Source organism: Neoarius graeffei, chromosome 19 (genome assembly GCF_027579695.1).
Source record: "Neoarius graeffei isolate fNeoGra1 chromosome 19, fNeoGra1.pri, whole genome shotgun sequence".
NCBI classification, from domain to species: domain Eukaryota; kingdom Metazoa; phylum Chordata; class Actinopteri; order Siluriformes; family Ariidae; genus Neoarius; species Neoarius graeffei.
In genome coordinates, this window is record NC_083587.1 from 58,384,655 (window position 1) to 58,401,524 (window position 16,870).

The 16,870-nt window shown below is 41.2% G+C and overlaps 1 protein-coding gene and 1 long non-coding RNA gene across 10 annotated transcripts in view; one reads left to right on the forward strand and one right to left on the reverse strand.

The window, feature by feature from the left end:
* Positions 1-16,870, forward strand: part of satb1b (SATB homeobox 1b) — an 88,317-nt gene that overhangs the window by 12,924 nt on the left and 58,523 nt on the right. For 7 of the 8 annotated variants that reach the window (XM_060900356.1, XM_060900357.1, XM_060900359.1 and 4 more), the window contains exons 2-5: positions 911-1,150; positions 5,253-5,429; positions 11,306-11,432; positions 12,490-12,613. In XM_060900356.1, coding sequence (XP_060756339.1) covers positions 937-1,150; positions 5,253-5,429; positions 11,306-11,432; positions 12,490-12,613 — 642 coding nt within the window. In that variant the 5' untranslated portion in view covers positions 911-936. The remainder of the gene's footprint in view (positions 1-910; positions 1,151-5,252; positions 5,430-11,305; positions 11,433-12,489; positions 12,614-16,870) is intronic. The other variant, XM_060900361.1, reaches the window with a different exon arrangement.
* On the reverse strand, positions 3,139-16,524 carry LOC132867445 (uncharacterized). Of its 2 annotated transcripts, XR_009650735.1 has the most exons (4): positions 16,312-16,524; positions 10,377-10,540; positions 7,835-7,903; positions 3,139-6,725 (listed from the first exon to the last, which is right to left on the reverse strand). It is a non-coding gene; the product is annotated as an uncharacterized LOC132867445 (long non-coding RNA). The 2 variants fall into 2 exon arrangements; XR_009650736.1 differs by lacking the exon at positions 10,377-10,540.

The window sequence follows — 16,870 nt, forward strand, 5'->3', positions numbered from 1 at the left end:
TGTGGTTTTTTTTGTACTGAGTCGATTTATGTACAAGTTATAAAGTAAAAATTTATAAAGTTTGTACTGTATATAGATAGATACAGCTCTCATGCTGTAGTGTAGAGTATATTAGATCTATCTATAAATATTGAATATATAGATGAATTTGCACGAATCTTTCCTTATCATGTACAGTATATGTATAGATATAGCCTTTTGTTTTTCATCCATCCATACACAAAATACAAGATTTACGACTCCTATCTCATATAGGAATGCTCCTATAGATCCTGCTCCGATCTGACTCCAAATCCAAAGCAGGAACTTTCTATTTATGTATTTTTTAAATATTTGGTTTCACTTATGTCCAGCCAAAGCAAACAGGAAGAACAGAGTGAAACAGCCATACGATACGATACGGCCTTTCAGTACGCTTTAATAAAATGGGCCTTTACAGAGACTTTCATTATCAGTTCTATAAAATAGCCGTATTGATTTCACCATATATGTATTTAAGAAATTGCTTTTTAATATTTGGCCCCAAGCTCAAGATGTTGTATCAGACCAGACACGAGAGTCGGTTTCATATCATTAGCGGAAAGGGTGAATAAAGTCCGCTTTTTCGAGTGAGGTGAATGCGATCAGTGCGTCTGCAAGTTCAACTGTTTTGCCGTTCACGGCTTTTTTTCTCGAAAGTAATCCACTGATCTTCCTTAATTATCTATCACCTTAACCTATAATTTAAAACCCCAAAAATCTCGATAGGTGCATATCAAGGTATCATAAACATTGAAACGCACCCTTAACGTGACCAAATCTGCAGCATTGCTCACGTCCTGTTCGTATGGAATCGTTAATGATCAGAACTGAGACGATATCATACACCGGACCCCTCACTGATGCTCCGGCGCTCTCCTTCCATTCCCAGGTGACTGTGAGCAGTGGAGCTGAGTCATGATGGACCATCTCAGCGAGGCGTGCCTGGGGAAGGAGAACTGCGAGCTGGTGGGCGGCTTGAGCGACGCCAAAGGCCCTCCAGCCAAGATCGCCAGGCTGGAACAGAACGGCAGCCCTCAGGGGCGCTCACGTCTGGGCAGCACCGGCGCCAAGCTCTCCGGAGTGGCCTTCAAACCCTCCCCACACCTGTTCAAGACCTCGCACAAGAGGGGTGAGTCGATACGTTTAACATTTACGGCTAATGACGGAGCGCGGCGGTGTAGAGAAAAGGCGAGACGCCAAAACGACTCATAGTAAGTTATTATTACGTCGGTTAGTTTAGTCTGTTATAACTTTATTATGACTCGTAGCACAAAACATTCATGAACTGAAAAGGGTGTTGACGATATTTTAAAGCGTCTGTTCGTGATACTGTATATCCAAGCATGGTCTGAAATATCCTATAACATGATTAAACAGCATATACGCTTCAACGTGCATTACTGTCTGTCCTGTAGAACCTGATCTCAAGGAAATTTACACTGATTCAAGTGAGAACAAGTAAAACGTAGTAAAACATAGGAACGCTAACGCTAATGCTAATGCTAACGCTACACCCAAACCCTTTGCAACTTTTGCAGCAAATTAACTTGCGCACATTTTTACAAACGTATCACGGTCATGTTTATTCTGGAATATATGATTGCAAATAAAGCCTGCGTTCATTCTTTTCCTCCATCATCACAAAGCTTTTTATTTATTCCTTTTATACCACAAAATTAGCTTTTTATACCCCCGCTCCGAATTAGGGAGGGTATACTGGTTTTTTACCTCTGTCTGTCCGTCTCGCCGTCCGTCCGAAACACCCTTTTTCTCACCAACCACAAATCATAGCCACTCGGTACCAAACTTCAGCTTGGGGTTCTATACCGTGTATACCGTTTTCAGGTCTGTCGCACATCGACTTCCTGTTTACTGGCGATGTCTTTCCGAAACATATAACATGAATTTACAAAATTTTCATAGCACTTTTCTCAGCAACTACAAATCACAGCTGGTTGATATTTTGTACTGAGTTTCAGCTTGGGGTTCTATACCGTGTGAACCTTTTCATGTCTGTCGTACATCAACTTCACGTTTACTGACTGAATGTATTTATGAAACATATAGCATGGATTTACAAAATTTTCATAGCACTTTTCTCAGCAACTATAAATCACAACTGCTTGATATTTGGTACCGAGCTTCAGCTTGGGGTTCTATACCGGTTTGTCGCACATCGACTTCCTGTTTACCAGCTGAATGTATTTACGAAACATATCGGGTGGATTTTGACTCAATTTCAAGAAGCAAAATGCTATTTCAAAATGACAGTTTACCAGGATGCTATTTGAAATCCCTGGGGTGAACACGGCTCTTTACTTACTTGTTTCAGAGTTAATTGTTTGTTGAAGTCAGCGTTCATAATAAGTGTCCTATTCCTTCAATTGCTTGCATTCTGATATAAGCGAGAGCGGAGGGGATACATACGTGAGCGGTAGCTTTTTTTTTTTTTAACATTTATTAAAAAATGACGAGTGGAGCGTCCGAGAAAAAGCTTACTTCCTGTTATGTTATAGCAGGAATAAGTTAGTTAGGTTCTTGCCCAAACTGATAATTGCATCATCAGTTTTTCTTCGGCTAATCAGACACAAGGTACGCCACCACACTTGCTGGAGCGGTTAGTTGCCTTGCTCAAGGGCACTTAAGCCAGTCTTGCTGGTTTAGGGAATCGAACCAGTGACCTTTTGGTCCCAAGGCTGTTTCTCGAGCCACTTGGCCATGGCTCCCCCCAAGGAATAAATTATTGACCCAGGAACAAGCAGTCACTCCGTTTCCTTGACATGAAGACATTAGATGTAACAGAAATGAAAATGCAGCTTGAATAACATCAAATCAAGTTTATTTGTATAGCGCTTTTAACAATAAACATTGTCGCAAAGCAGCTTTACAGAATTTGAACGACTTAAAACATGAGCTAATTTTATCCCTAATCTATCCCCAATGAGCAAGCCTGTGGCGACGGTGGCAAGGAAAAACTCCCTCAGACGACATGAGGAAGAAACCTCGAGAGGAACCAGACTCAAAAGGGAACCCATCCTCATTTGGGCAACAACAGACAGCCTGACTATAATATTAACAGTTTTAACAGGTATAACCCTCAACTGTCCTCATGGGGCCGTCCTTCACAGGAGCGGTGCGATAAAACTCCGACCAGACACAGGGCACCAGGATGGACCAAGCAGGTCCGAGGGGCAGAAGAGGCCAGCATCTCAATCCCAGGATCAACATGTAACTCAGAGGGACAGATTGGGGGGGGGGGGGGGAGAGAAAGAAAACACGTTGTTAGGTATGCCCTAAAAATGACAAGTATTAAATCTGTGTGGTAGGCTCGCAGAGACGAGAGTCTTTACATCAGGCATAACACACAACAATGGCATGTTAATATGGTAAAATATATCATGACCTGCTCTGGCTGGATGCTTAACATTAATAACATCATCTTTATTAATTGTAGATTATACAACGTGAAGCTGTTACTATAGAAACGATAATGTTTATAAAAAAAAAGCACATTAAGCACATTATCATACTTCTAATATGAGCTGGTCAGGTCAGAGCTGCTGACCAATCAGATTGGAGAATCTGACCAATCAGCGCAACACCAATTCCTTCGTACGTAATTGGTGACATAATTCTCCTCGTCCTCATTTAGGAATACTTCCGACAAGAGTTCGCTGGACTTGGCCGTCGTACCAGGCATTGTTCCGTCCCCCTTGAATAATATTCAGCACGGGCTGGAACTCCGCGGCGGCGGAAAACAAAGCTGGGATTGATCCCGGAACGAACCTACACAGCATTCTTTATTGTTAGATCTTTATCTGTTAAAACGCCTCCTTCAGCACATTGTTTTGGGAATCGGCACACTAACCGATTTGTTGATGGTTTGCCAGAGGACATTAGCATCCTCGGGGAGGTCAGGCTTCAGGCTTCAGGCTTCAGGGAACTTTATGATGATATGCTGCTTTAATATTAGCCTGAGTTTCTCCAAATTTCAGCGCCAGAGTGTTTCAGCTGGCTGGCATTAAGTGATATTTGCAGAGTAAACCCGAACACATGACGGCTTTGGACAGGGATTCGTCTTTTTTTTTTTCTATTTTCTTTTTTCCTTTTTTCCTTAATAGCACAGGAGTGCTGTGTTTACACAGACTTGTAAGCCTTCAGGCTGTATAGTATGTAAAGAGGTGCTGCAAAGCATTTTGGGAAAATGGAGTCAGGGATGGAATGCACAGGAAGGTATGTGGTTTATTGTGGTGTGGTTGTAACATGTATAACATTGGTATGAGAGCTATGGACGTTTTATAATTAACAGTTATTCCACGAAATCGAATCGTACATGAGCCGAAAGCCGGCGAGACGCGCAGCACCGAGACTGAGTGGAATAACTGTTTTATTCTATCCACATTCACTGCATTTTGAGAAACAGAGCATTTTTATTTGTATTTTTTGCAAATTCGATGAATAAAAAAAACTTTTTATACAAAACGTCCAACAAAATAATTTCTGCTCAGAATGGAAACAAACCGACGAAATGACAGGAACAATTTGTGAAAAATGCGATAACAATAATAATTTTTGAAAAATACAAAAAAAGATACGTTCATACCTTAAAATACTTTTATTCCATATTTTGTTGCTTTTTTTGTATTTTTCGGGGTTTTGTTTTCGAGTCGTTTTCATTTCATCCTCGGTTGGTTCAGCAACACACTCCGCCATTTTGTTTTTCTCTACTCACGGTATATGAGCTGATATCCTAGTAGCAGAGTAGCCAATCAGAGTGTGCGATTGCTCATATCCAGTGAATGTGGATAGAATAATCTTGATTATTTAATAGCCTGTTTTGCAGAAGGTAGAAAGCACTTATTTTAATGTATTATTATTATTATTATTGAATTCTGGATTCTGATTGGTCAGAAGGTCCATATTGATTCCTCTTCTCTCAGAGCAGCTCTGACACTAGCGCAGCCGCAAGTCACAGGTTTGTATCAATGCACCCGTTCGAACGCGTTATCTTTCTGTCGTCACGGCTGCGCTGTAAAACGGGGGTCCGATTTTTCGTGGACGTTGATATGAAACATGAAACGTCGCGACAAAAAACTAACATTTATTATTTAATAAATAAAGACTGTAGGCTGATTGTTGGAAAATGTCTGTGGCATAAAAGGAATAAAGCATGCTCATGCTCTCGTAGGTGACAGTGTTCTCGATGTTGTCATGTGCGTCATGGTTCCCAGGTAACATGCTGCCCGTGTTCTGCGTGGTCGAGCACTACGAGAACCCGATAGACTTCGACAGCAGGGAAGAGCACGCCGAGTTCGTGCTGGTCAGAAAGGACATGCTGTTCAACCAGCTGATCGAGATGGCGCTCCTCTCGCTCGGATACTCTCACAGCTCCGCTGCACAGGCGAAAGGTGCCCACGACACACACACACACACACATCACATCTCACACCTGGTACCTTTTCTTATTATTACCACGGATCACCTCCAGAGTGGACATTTCCGGAAACGACACATTTTCCTTTTGCATGGATGTCATCTAGTAAGTTAAATTGATTTGATTGCCTCATTGTGCGTAACTTACGATATGAATTTTAATGTGGCCCAGTTACTAACTTTCTTAAGTTAAAACAAGAGTGATGGGTTTCCCTGTAACCCTAGCTATGCAATATAGGCGAGAGGCCGAGGGCTACGAAACGGAGATCGGCGCCGCCAAACGCGCCATGAATGGTGCGGGAAGGACTTTGACTTTTTGATGGGTTTCCCAAAAGCCTCTTAACGCTAAGAGCATCTTAACAAGGAGAGAGAGTGTTCATTGTGCTGCTCGCTCTACCATTTAACGATGGTCTTTGCGCTACGATGCTTTTGGGAAACTCGGCACAGATCATTTTTAAAGTTCTAGCATTTTAAACTCTGCTTACATCCGAAAGGGAGAACTGATTACGGCATGTAGCTTTACAACAACCTGATTAAAGATTTAAAAAAACATTTTTTTATGTATTTATTTATTTTTTAAGTATTTACTTGCAAATTTAGTATTTTTGGTTACTGGATTATGTGCAATAATTATACACGGCAGTTGTATCGATGTAAGCCAAAGGAACGAAATTTCGTTCAAATGTGCATTTTAAATGTACAGGTGAATGACAATAAAGTTATCTATCTATCTATCTATCTATCTATCTATCTATCTATCTATCTATCTATCTATCTATCTATCTATCTATCAAAAGCATGATATTCTCACATAGCGAGCTTTTAGAAACCTTTTGACCTTTTTTTTTAGCCAGATTCAGATTGTTGTTGCTTGTAGGTGTGGCCTTTGCACCTTTTTTGTTTTTAAGCTCCGATATAAAACAATAGTTTCCAAAATGTGTACACTCTGTTGTATAATAGTGTGATTTTAAATGTATTTTAATGTTGTAATAATTGTAATAAAGCCCAGCGGAAGTTGGGCGGCGAATCAGGGGGATGTCCAACAGTGTCCCAGGAATTATTTTATGATGGGCAAAAAGCTCTAAATAAATAAATAAATAAATAAATGCACTCACCGGCCACTTTAATAGGAACTTGTTCTTGATTCTAAGATTCCTGTTCTTGGCTGCAGAAGTAGAACCCCATGTGGTGGTCTTTTCTGCTGTTGCATGCTGAGATGCTTTTCTGCTCACCACGGTTGTAAAAAGTGATTATATGTTGCTATATCTTTCCTGGCAAAAAAAAAAAAAAAAAGCTCGACTCAATCTGTCCATTTTCCTCTGACCTCCCGCTCTTATCAACAATGCGTTTGTTTCCACCCACAGATCTGTCACTCACTCGCTCACTCACTCACTCAGTGTTTGTTTTTGTTTTTCACACCATTCTATCTGTGTAAACTCTAGAGACTGTTTTTTTGTGTGTGAAAACCCCAGGAGATCAGCAGTTTCTGAAATACTCAAACCAAAATTTACTCACTCATCTGGCTCAAACCAACGTCTGTGATGCCACAGTGAAAGAAAGTCACACTTCACCATGAGATCACAGTTTTTCCCATTCTGAAGTTTGAAGAGGTGAACGTTTACTGAAGCTCTTGATTTGTCTCATCTCATTATCTCTAGCCGCTTTATCTTGTTCTACAGGGTCGCAGGCAAGCTGGAGCCTATCCCAGCTGACTACGGGCGAAAGGCGGGGTACACCCTGGACAAGTCGCCAGGTCATCACAGGGCTGACACATAGACACAGACAATCATTCACACTCACATTTACACCTACGCTCAATTTAGAGTCACCAGTTAACCTAACCTGCATGTCTTTGGACTGTCGGGGAAACCGGAGCACCCGGAGGAAACCCACGCGGACACGGGGAGAACATGCAAACTCCGCACAGAAAGGCCCTCGCCGGCCACGGGGCTCGAACCCGGACCTTCTTGCTGTGAGGCGACAGCGCTAACCACTACACCACCGTGCCGCCCCTCTTGATTTGTATCTGCATGATTTTACGCATCGTGCTGCCGTCAAGGGATCGGCTGATTAGAGAACCGCATCAGCAGGTGGATGTATAGGTGTTCCTAATAAAGTGGCCAGCGAGCGTAAATCTAATATACTGCAAGTCTTATTGTTAGAAAGTAAGACTTTGCTTTGAGGGCGCACAGACTTTTGCACGCAACCATCTATGGAATTTTTACCTAGCGTGTGAGTATGTAAACAGCTCATTCAGGATCTACAGCCTAAAGACACGAATAATGACTGAACATATTACAGAACGCATAGATTAAAAAAAAAAAAAACATAATGCAGCCTAATGAGGCGTAATTAAAGCATGATGTGAAAGGCAGCTCACCTCACAGGTATCTCCGACACGCTCAGTGTTCATAATCTCCTGGACCACGTTCGCTCACATCTGCTCAGCCTGGTCATGAATGGAAATATATACGTGGAAATATATTTCCCTGAAAGTCAACGTGCCAAAAACTTAGCCTAGTAAACTAGACCCAACCGCCTAGCGGCCAAAAATATTTTTTGCCTAGCGAGTGGGTCTAGCCTCACACCATATAAACAAAAACACCCCGGGCATCAAATCGTGCCCGCCAATCACAACGCAAGGTTTTCGTTTGGATTCTTTGGGCGGGCTTTTGCAGGAGTGACGACAAAGCTGCGCGACGCTGGAGAAAGCGCAACAGGAAAGATGGATACGGCTAGTGAACAGCGCGCGTTTGACTCCGCTTTGGAATCAGTTTTAGAAGAATTAGACTTGGAGTTTTCGTTGAAACATGAGCAGGAAGAGGCTCTCCGCTCATTCCTTTTCAAGAAGGACGTTTTCGCTGTTTTGCCGACCGGCTATGGCAAAAGTCTGATCTACCAGCTGGCTCCGCTCGTAGCCAAAAGGATGGGCTAGTTTGTGCAGTACGAAGAATTAATAAACAGCTTTGAAACATTACTTTTGGATTGCTTCTTATTTTCCCGTTATTTTAAATTTAAGGGAAATTATTTCACCAAACACCACTAAATAAAAACTCTCAAAAACAGTTTAAGCAAACCCTTGAAAAACACTTGGAAAAAAATGTGTATGTGGTACAGACTCCAAACTTGTGGTCATTATCTCCAAACTTCTTAATATCTAGAACCTGTTTATTAATTAATACGCATTTTGAAAAATGATTTAATTTCAAGGCCTCCCCCACTGCTTTCTGTCGCTCTGACTACGTCACAGTCACTGTTGCGCTGATTGGTCAGAGCGTTGGCCTATACACACAGAGACAGTTTGAAAGACAGCGGTTTGTTCCTCCTACCCGCTTCGGAAATGTCTACGGATCGAGGCCAGACTAAATATTCACATTTAGTCTGGCTTGCCAGGCTACCAAAAACTGACACAAGTTAAGGTCCAGGGGGCGGAGCCGGATCGAATCAAATTCCTATAAGTGTAACCTCGATCCAGGACAATGTTGTTCATTACAAAACATGCAAATATATTTTTAACAACACAACCCCAAAAAACCACTCCGAGTCTTTTTCACTCGCTCGACTCGAGAAGCTGGATCAGATCCGACTCCGCCCCATGGACATTTTTCCGAGCAGAGCGGAAGAGACGTTTCTGTCTCGCTGTTCAGATTTTCACATTCACGCTCCTCAAATTAACGTTGTTGTCTGACCTATTATTATTATTGTTGTTATTAATTTGCGCTAGCAGCGGTAGCTCAAATTGTTACTCTCACTCAGGATCTTTCTAATTTCCTCTTCTCTTCTTCTTCTTCTTCTTATTATTATTCTCCTAACTTTTTTAGGACGCTATTTCTCCCTCAGTTTTCAACCAATCATCACTAAATTTCACATGAAGAATCTCTCTGGGCTGAATTACGTTGCTCTGACTTTTGGTGCAGCTCTGGATCACTGATCCGGAATGATCCATGAAAAAATGAGATTTTTTTTCAATCACTTCTGACTCTGTCAATTTTCATGATTTTTTCAATCTTTTTTTTTTTTGAATCCCCTGCTGGCCGAAAGGCCCGAAGGGGGATTGTGTCGTGGCAATGTCCGTCTGTCCGTCCTTCCGTCCGTCCGTCCCAGGAAGGGTACTCACCTTCTGAAATCAACTCCTCTCACAATTTTTTTGGAGGAATTTCACGAAACTTGGCAGGATTCTTTGTTATACGGTATGTCGGTACACAGCAAATTTCCCAGTGTTGAATTAACACCCTACTCTGTTTATATGTGTCCAATTGGACACAAATGAACTCTGAAAGTGTTAATTCAACACTGGAGAATTTGCTGTGTAATACGCATATTGTAATTTCGTTAAATTGGGTCATATTTTACCAGAGTTGCAGCCCTTGATTAACAAAATTATAGTTTGACAATTTCATGAGGGTGTGTTTTCCTTCTGAAATCAACTCCTCTCACGATTTTTGGAGGAATTTCACCAAACTTGGCAAAAGGCCTTGTTATATGTCAGTATACGCATATTGTTATTTTGTTCAATTCGGTCGCATTTTACCAGAGTTACAGCCCTTGATTAACAACCTTGTACTTTCACAATTTCATGAAGGTGCGCTCGCCTTCTGACATCAACTCCTCTCACAATTTTTGGATGAATTTCTCGAAGCTTGGTAAAAGGCTCGTTATATGACGGTAATACACAGATTGCGATGTAATTTTGTTTGTGAAAATTTTCCCAGAGTTGTGGCCCTTGATTAAATAACTTGTACTTTGACAGTTTCATGAGGGTGTACGTTCTTCTGAAATCAACTCCTCTCACAATTTGTGGAGGAATTTCACCAAACTTGGCAAAAGGCTTTGCTATATGCCAGTCATACACATATTGAAATTTCGTTTAATTTGGGCAGATTTTAACAAAGTTATGCCCTTGATTATTAACAAACTTGTACCTTGGAAATTTCATGAAGGTGCGCTTGCTTTCTGAAATCAACTTCCCTCGCAATTTTTATCCCCTGCTGGTTGAAAGGCCCGAAAGGGGATTATGTCGTGGCGATGTCCGTCCGTCCATCCGTCCGTCCGTCCCAGGAAGGGCGCTCACCTTCTGAAATCAACTCTTCTCACAAGTTTTGGAGGAATGTCACGAAACTTGACAGGTTTCTTTGTTGTATGTCGGTAATACGCATAATTGCAATTTCGTTCAATTAAGTCGCATTTTACCAGAGTTATGGCGTAGTTGCCAGCGGGGGATATTGTGCTCTCAGAGCACTCTTTTCTATTTTATTTTGTTCAGGGCGGCAGGGCGCAACTTTTCCTTGACCTTCAATTGACAAAGGTCAGCTAGTGCAAATTACTGTAACTTTAGTCACAGTCTCTATTTATTATTATTATTATTGATTGTGATTAGCCTAGCTACCAGTAAAGTTAGCTACAAACTAGCCCGTTTAAATTACCTACATTTTCCAGTAAAATCTTTTCTAGTAGCTTGCGAACAAATAGCGCTGATGTACCGAGTAGCAAAGTCGCACTTATATCCACTTCCTAAGCAGTGTTTTTTTAACAGATCAAATCTACGTAGCACTTTTGATGTCTCGGTTCAAAACGAGGCTGGTAATGAGGGCAAATTGTCCATGAGAACAAATTGTTTGACAAACAGGTTCTTTTGGTTAACCATTATTTATAATTAGCAGAAGATTTGACATCAATTATCAGGCATTAGTTTTTCATCGTGCTGGAATTCTGTCTCAGATTAGTCATGTGAATTGAAACTACAGTACATAAGGAGTTGAGTGTGTGAGAGAGAGAAAGTGTATGTAGTCTGTGTGTATAACGGTGTGTTGTTGTTTTTTTTGTGTGTGTGTGTGTGTGTTTGATTATTCAGGTATGATTCAGGTGGGCAAGTGGAACCCTGTTCCTCTGTCGTACGTGACCGACGCCCCTGACGCCACTGTTGCCGACATGCTACAGGACGTCTACCACGTCATCACGTTGAAAATCCAGCTGCACAGGTGTGCCTCGGCGTTTAGCGCTTTACCCATAATCCCTCAGCTGTTTACTCTCTCTAATTTCTCTCTCTCTCTCTCTGGACGGTGTTGGCTAGGACACAGAAGGTTATGTTTATTTCTAGAATGCTAGCTCAACCCATACACAATCGTCTGTCGCTCTTGGCTTCCCCCCCTCTCTCTCTCTCGCTCTCGCACTCCCTCGCCCCCTCTTTCTCGCTCTCCTCCCCAGAGGGTCTGCGGCTGCTCAGCACGTTAAGGTCCCCCTGCTGCTATTCCACTTTAGTGTGCGTGCGTGTGTGTGTTTGTGTTTGTAAGTATATTTACATCTGCAGCAGCGTATATAAAGAGCCCCATACAAAGCTCGCCTTTAGCTTCACGCTAGCGTACAGAGGCCGTAATGAAAGGCTTTATTTTTCGACGGAGATCGGCGGCGTCCTTCATGCCGCACTCTCGCGTAATATTGTTTTCAATCCCATTCAATAGGCTTTATAAAAGATGCATATAGCACAGCTGCGACGTCGCCAATCATCCCTGGCAGAGAGGCTCGTTTTTATTAACCATATGCATGTAGCGCTTTTTTTTTTTTAAACACAGCATACACATACGGTTTGTTTTATTTTATATCATACACCGAAATATATATATATATATATTTTCCATTTCGCAGCTAACAGGACGGATCTGTTGAGCAGGCACAGCAAGCTGCAAAGGTAGAAGTAACGTGAAATATTAGTCGCCACATGCAGCTGATGTATAATTCATGCATCAATACAGCAGATGTGTTGTATAAAGTAATTAACTAATCAGAACAATCAGGAGAGAGAGAGCGAGAGAGAGAGAGAGAGAGAGAGAGAGAGAGAGACAGCAATCTCCAGATGCATCTGCTTGATGCGCCAAATGAAATCTGTCTGTCTTAGAGGGGCGCTTGCAGCAGGCCTGTTTCGCTCTCTCTCTCTCTCTCTCTCTCTCCCCCTCTCTTTATGGCTCTCTTTGTTTCTTTCAGCCACCCTGAATCACTCTCTCTCTTTCTCTCTCTACCTCCATCTGTCCCTCCATGCAGTTGTCCTAAGCTGGAAGACTTGCCTCCCGAGCAGTGGACCCACTCAACGGTGCGAAACGCCCTCAAGGAGTTACTCAAAGACATGAACCAGAGCTCTCTGGCTAAAGAATGTCCTTTATCACAGGTACCGGAACCTTCCACCATCTTCCTTCCAACCCTGAAGCAGCTTTTTTTTAATTTTTTTTCCATTATTATTTATGAAACATCCAAACCCAGTGTAGAAAATCAATTATTCGTGATTACCATATTTTCCGGACTATATGCTGTTGTTTGTAATTTTTTTATTTTTCCTCGGACAAACGTTTCCGTTCCATTTACTGTATGTAGACGCAAATTTCCTCAAAAACTTCCTCAAATCTGGCTGCAGTTTGCGATAATTTCTACTCTGACATCTTTATTTCGTGATCATTTTGCACTTGGTTTTAAAGCAGCAGTATGTAATTATTTCGTCCAATTCTATGATTGGAGTAAAAACACTCACAATCTTTCCCTTACCTCACAAACCCCTGACTCCACCCATTTTTAAAAATGAATGCTCCACGGAGTGCCTTTTAAAGTAGTGCTTCAGCTGGGGGTGGAGCTAATTTCCACCTGAAAAACTTTTTTGAACAGAAGCCTTAACTAGTTATATGTTATATGTATATACTGTATACTGTTTAAACTCTATCGTCTAAATAGCAATATATCATATTCTGGAAGGTTTCTTTGAAATAATATCATTATTACAGATCACTCGAAGCATGTCAGAAAATTACAGACTGCACCTTTAATGTTTGAATTGACATTGAGTTAACAGCGGTTGGCACGTCAACACTGCAACATCAGCAATTTAATATCAGAAAGAATCCAAACTGACCTCACCTCCTTTTTTGAAACTCTACGCCCCATGGAGTGCCATTAAAACAGTGCTTCAGCTGGGGTGGAGCTAATTTCCAGCCTGAAGAAAGTCCGTTTTAACAGAAGCCTGAACTATTTATATCAATAAATGGACAGTCTGTCTGACTCCATAGCTATAGATTTTTGAAGGTTCCTTTGATATAATATGATCAGGACAGACCGAGAAACATGTGAAAGAATTACATACCGCACCTTTAATGTTGTTTTTGATCAGCAAAACTTTCAAAACTGCATGTCCAGCTTCATGATTGTGGGCGATTTATTCAATTCCAATTGATTTCTGCTGATCATCATGAGTTGCAGCTTTAATCGACGTTTTTGGGACTGTCGTATAGTTAAGTAACGTTTTGTAACTCCATATGTATCATAGTTTGTTCCAAAAAAAAAAATTAAGAACAGATATTTTGTGCTTTATTGATGCGTTCATCAAACTGCCAGCTCAGTCTAAGGAGTGCAATAAGATGGTGTGCAATTATAATTTTTACTTTGACTTTTTATCCATTTAGAGTTACATTAAATATCGTTGGACTTGTGTAAAACAAGTTAGCTCCTGTTATCAGTGGATAAGACAAAAAAAAAAATTGCAGCTCAGTGAGCTTATATTACCAGGAAAAAGCTTGAATCGGGAAATGTAGTTCCAAAGATCTGACACTGGAGACTCCTTCCTTATAGAAAACTTCACCATGTCAATAACGATACAGCTTTCTTTGTTCAATATCGACATTTTCTTCATGTGTTCATTATTAGATTATTACGTATTATTCTATCCACATTCACTGGATATGAGCAATCGCACGCTCTGATTGGCTACTCTACTACAAGGATATCAGCTGATATACCTTGAGTAGAGGAAAACAAAATGGCGGAACGCATCAAGTCAGATATATCACTTTGTTATCAAGTATTTAAAAGAGACAGAAATCTCATCATCTGTAGCCACTTTATCCTGTTCTACAGGGTCGCAGGCAAGCTGGAGCCTATCCCAGCTGACTACGGGCGAAAGGCGGGGTACACCCTGGACAAGCCGCCAGGTCATCACAGGGCTGACACATAGACACAGACAACCATTCACATTCACACCTACGGTCAATTTAGAGTCACCAGTTAACCTAACCTGCATGTCTTTGGACTGTGGGGGAAACCGGAGCACCCGGAGGAAACCCACGCGGACACGGGGAGAACATGCAAACTCCGCACAGAAAGGCCCTCGCCGGCCCCGGGGCTCGAACCCGGACCTTCTTGCTGTGAGGCGACAGCGCTAACCACTACACTACCGTGCCGCCTCAGAGACAGAAATAGCTAAAAGAATATAGTTGTTTTTTTTCTCCCCCAATATCTCCTGTTCTACACTCCAGCCCAGTCGGTGGCGGTAATGCACCTTTAAGTTGGTTTGCCAACCACCAACAAACCCTAAAGAAGAAGAAAAATAAAATGCCGGCGCGTGTTGCTGAACCAACCGAGGATGAAATAAAAACTCTACTCGAAAACAAAACCCCCAAAAAATACAAAAAACAAAAAGCAACAAAATATGGAATAAAAGTGTTTAATGGTAAGGATGTATGTTTTTTTTTTTTTTTCAAGAATTATTATTATTATCATCGCATATTTCACAAGTTGCTCCTGTCATTTTGTCGGTTCGTTTACATTCTAAGCGGAACTTATTTTGTCGGACGTTTTGTATAAAAAGTTTTTATTGATCGAATTTGCAAAAAAATAAAAATAAAAATGCTCCGTTTCTCAAAATCCAGTGAATGTGGATAGAATAAAACAGTTATTCAACTCAATCTCGTCGTACACGGCTTATAGCCGACTCGGTGCTATGCACCTCGTTGGCTATCAACTCATGTACGACTTGATTTTGTGGAATAACTTACATATCAGTTCACTATATATATATATATATATATATATATATATATATATACACACACACACTACCGTTCAAAAGTTTGGGGTCACTTTGAAATGTCCTTATTTCTGAAAGAAAAGCACTGTTCTTTTCAATGAAGATCACTTTAAACTAATCAGAAATCCACTCTATACATTGCTAATGTGGTAAATGACTATTCTAGCTGCAAATGTCTGGTTTTTGGTGCAATATCTCCATAGGTGTATAGAGGCCCATTTCCAGCAACTCTCACTCCAGTGTTCTAATGGTACAATGTGTTTGCTCATTGCCTCAGAAGGCTAATGGATGATTAGAAAACCCTTGTACATTCATGTTAGCACAGCTGAAAACAGTTGAGCTCTTTAGAGAAGCTATAAAACTGACCTTCCTTTGAGCAGATTGAGTTTCTGGAGCATCACATTTGTGGGGTCGATTAAATGCTCAAAATGGCCAGAAAAATGTCTTGACTATATTTTCTATTCATTTTACGACTTATGGTAGTAAATAAAAGTGTGACTTTTCATGGAAAACACAAAATTGTCTGGGTGACCCCAAACTTTTGAACGGTAGTGTAGATAGAGGTACACTGTATAAATGATCACGTATTAGAACAAGAGAATTAATACTCAATGTCTTCATGCCTTCTGACCAATCAGAATCGAGAATTCAGCAGCACTGTGGTATAACAATTCCAGCAAGTTACAGGAAGTGCTACAGAGTAAATAAGTGCGTCTTTTGTTCCAGAAATTATGGTAATATGCACAGCCCCCCCTCCGTCCAGCCACCACCACCCTTCTGGGCCAGTTATAGTCATGATGAATGTAAGTTATTGTTGAGGAAAAACAATAGCATGACAGGAAGAATCTTTGTTATGCGTTTGGGGTAGAAGGGTCCCACTTGTCTTTTTTCAATTTCAATAACTACCACATTCGCCCTCTATTCCTCCTTTTCTATAGCAAGTGTGCCGCTGATGAAGTGTTTTATAAGAGGGAGCAGTTTTTATCAGCGAACGCACGAGAGAGCAATTCTTCCCCTACCTGTCTGCATGTGCGTGTGTGGTTACAATGTCCGGTTTTCGAAGCTAATCTTAAAGGAACGTTTAAATCTCAAAACACTCATTTCCTCCACGTCTGAGCAACCGACACTTTCTCATGAATTACAGCCTTCACACACTCCGAGCTTGCTGCGGTACCACACCAAACAAACAGAGTCGAGACCAGTTTCTCTTTTCTCCGTTACTATTTTTTGAAATCTCCGATACAGGACGTCGGTTGCGTTTTCCAATCCGGGTTGCCAAGTATTTCAACATGAGCGCAAGCTAGAATCCATACCTCACTCGATTCCGTGACGATAATTAAAACCAATTCATTTACAAACATGCTTCATTATCCGGCGTTATCATTTGTTGTCAGGAATTTGTCCTGGTGAGCGCTTACATGTTAAACATATCTAATAAAAACGTGCAGATGGATTAGATAGCAGCAGGCGGTTTAGCGAGCAGTAAATCTAACCGCTGCAGCTCATTTCTAAAAACAGCACTAGACCGCTGATTTATAGTACATGTACATAGATAGATATTAGAGAGCACAATAGAGA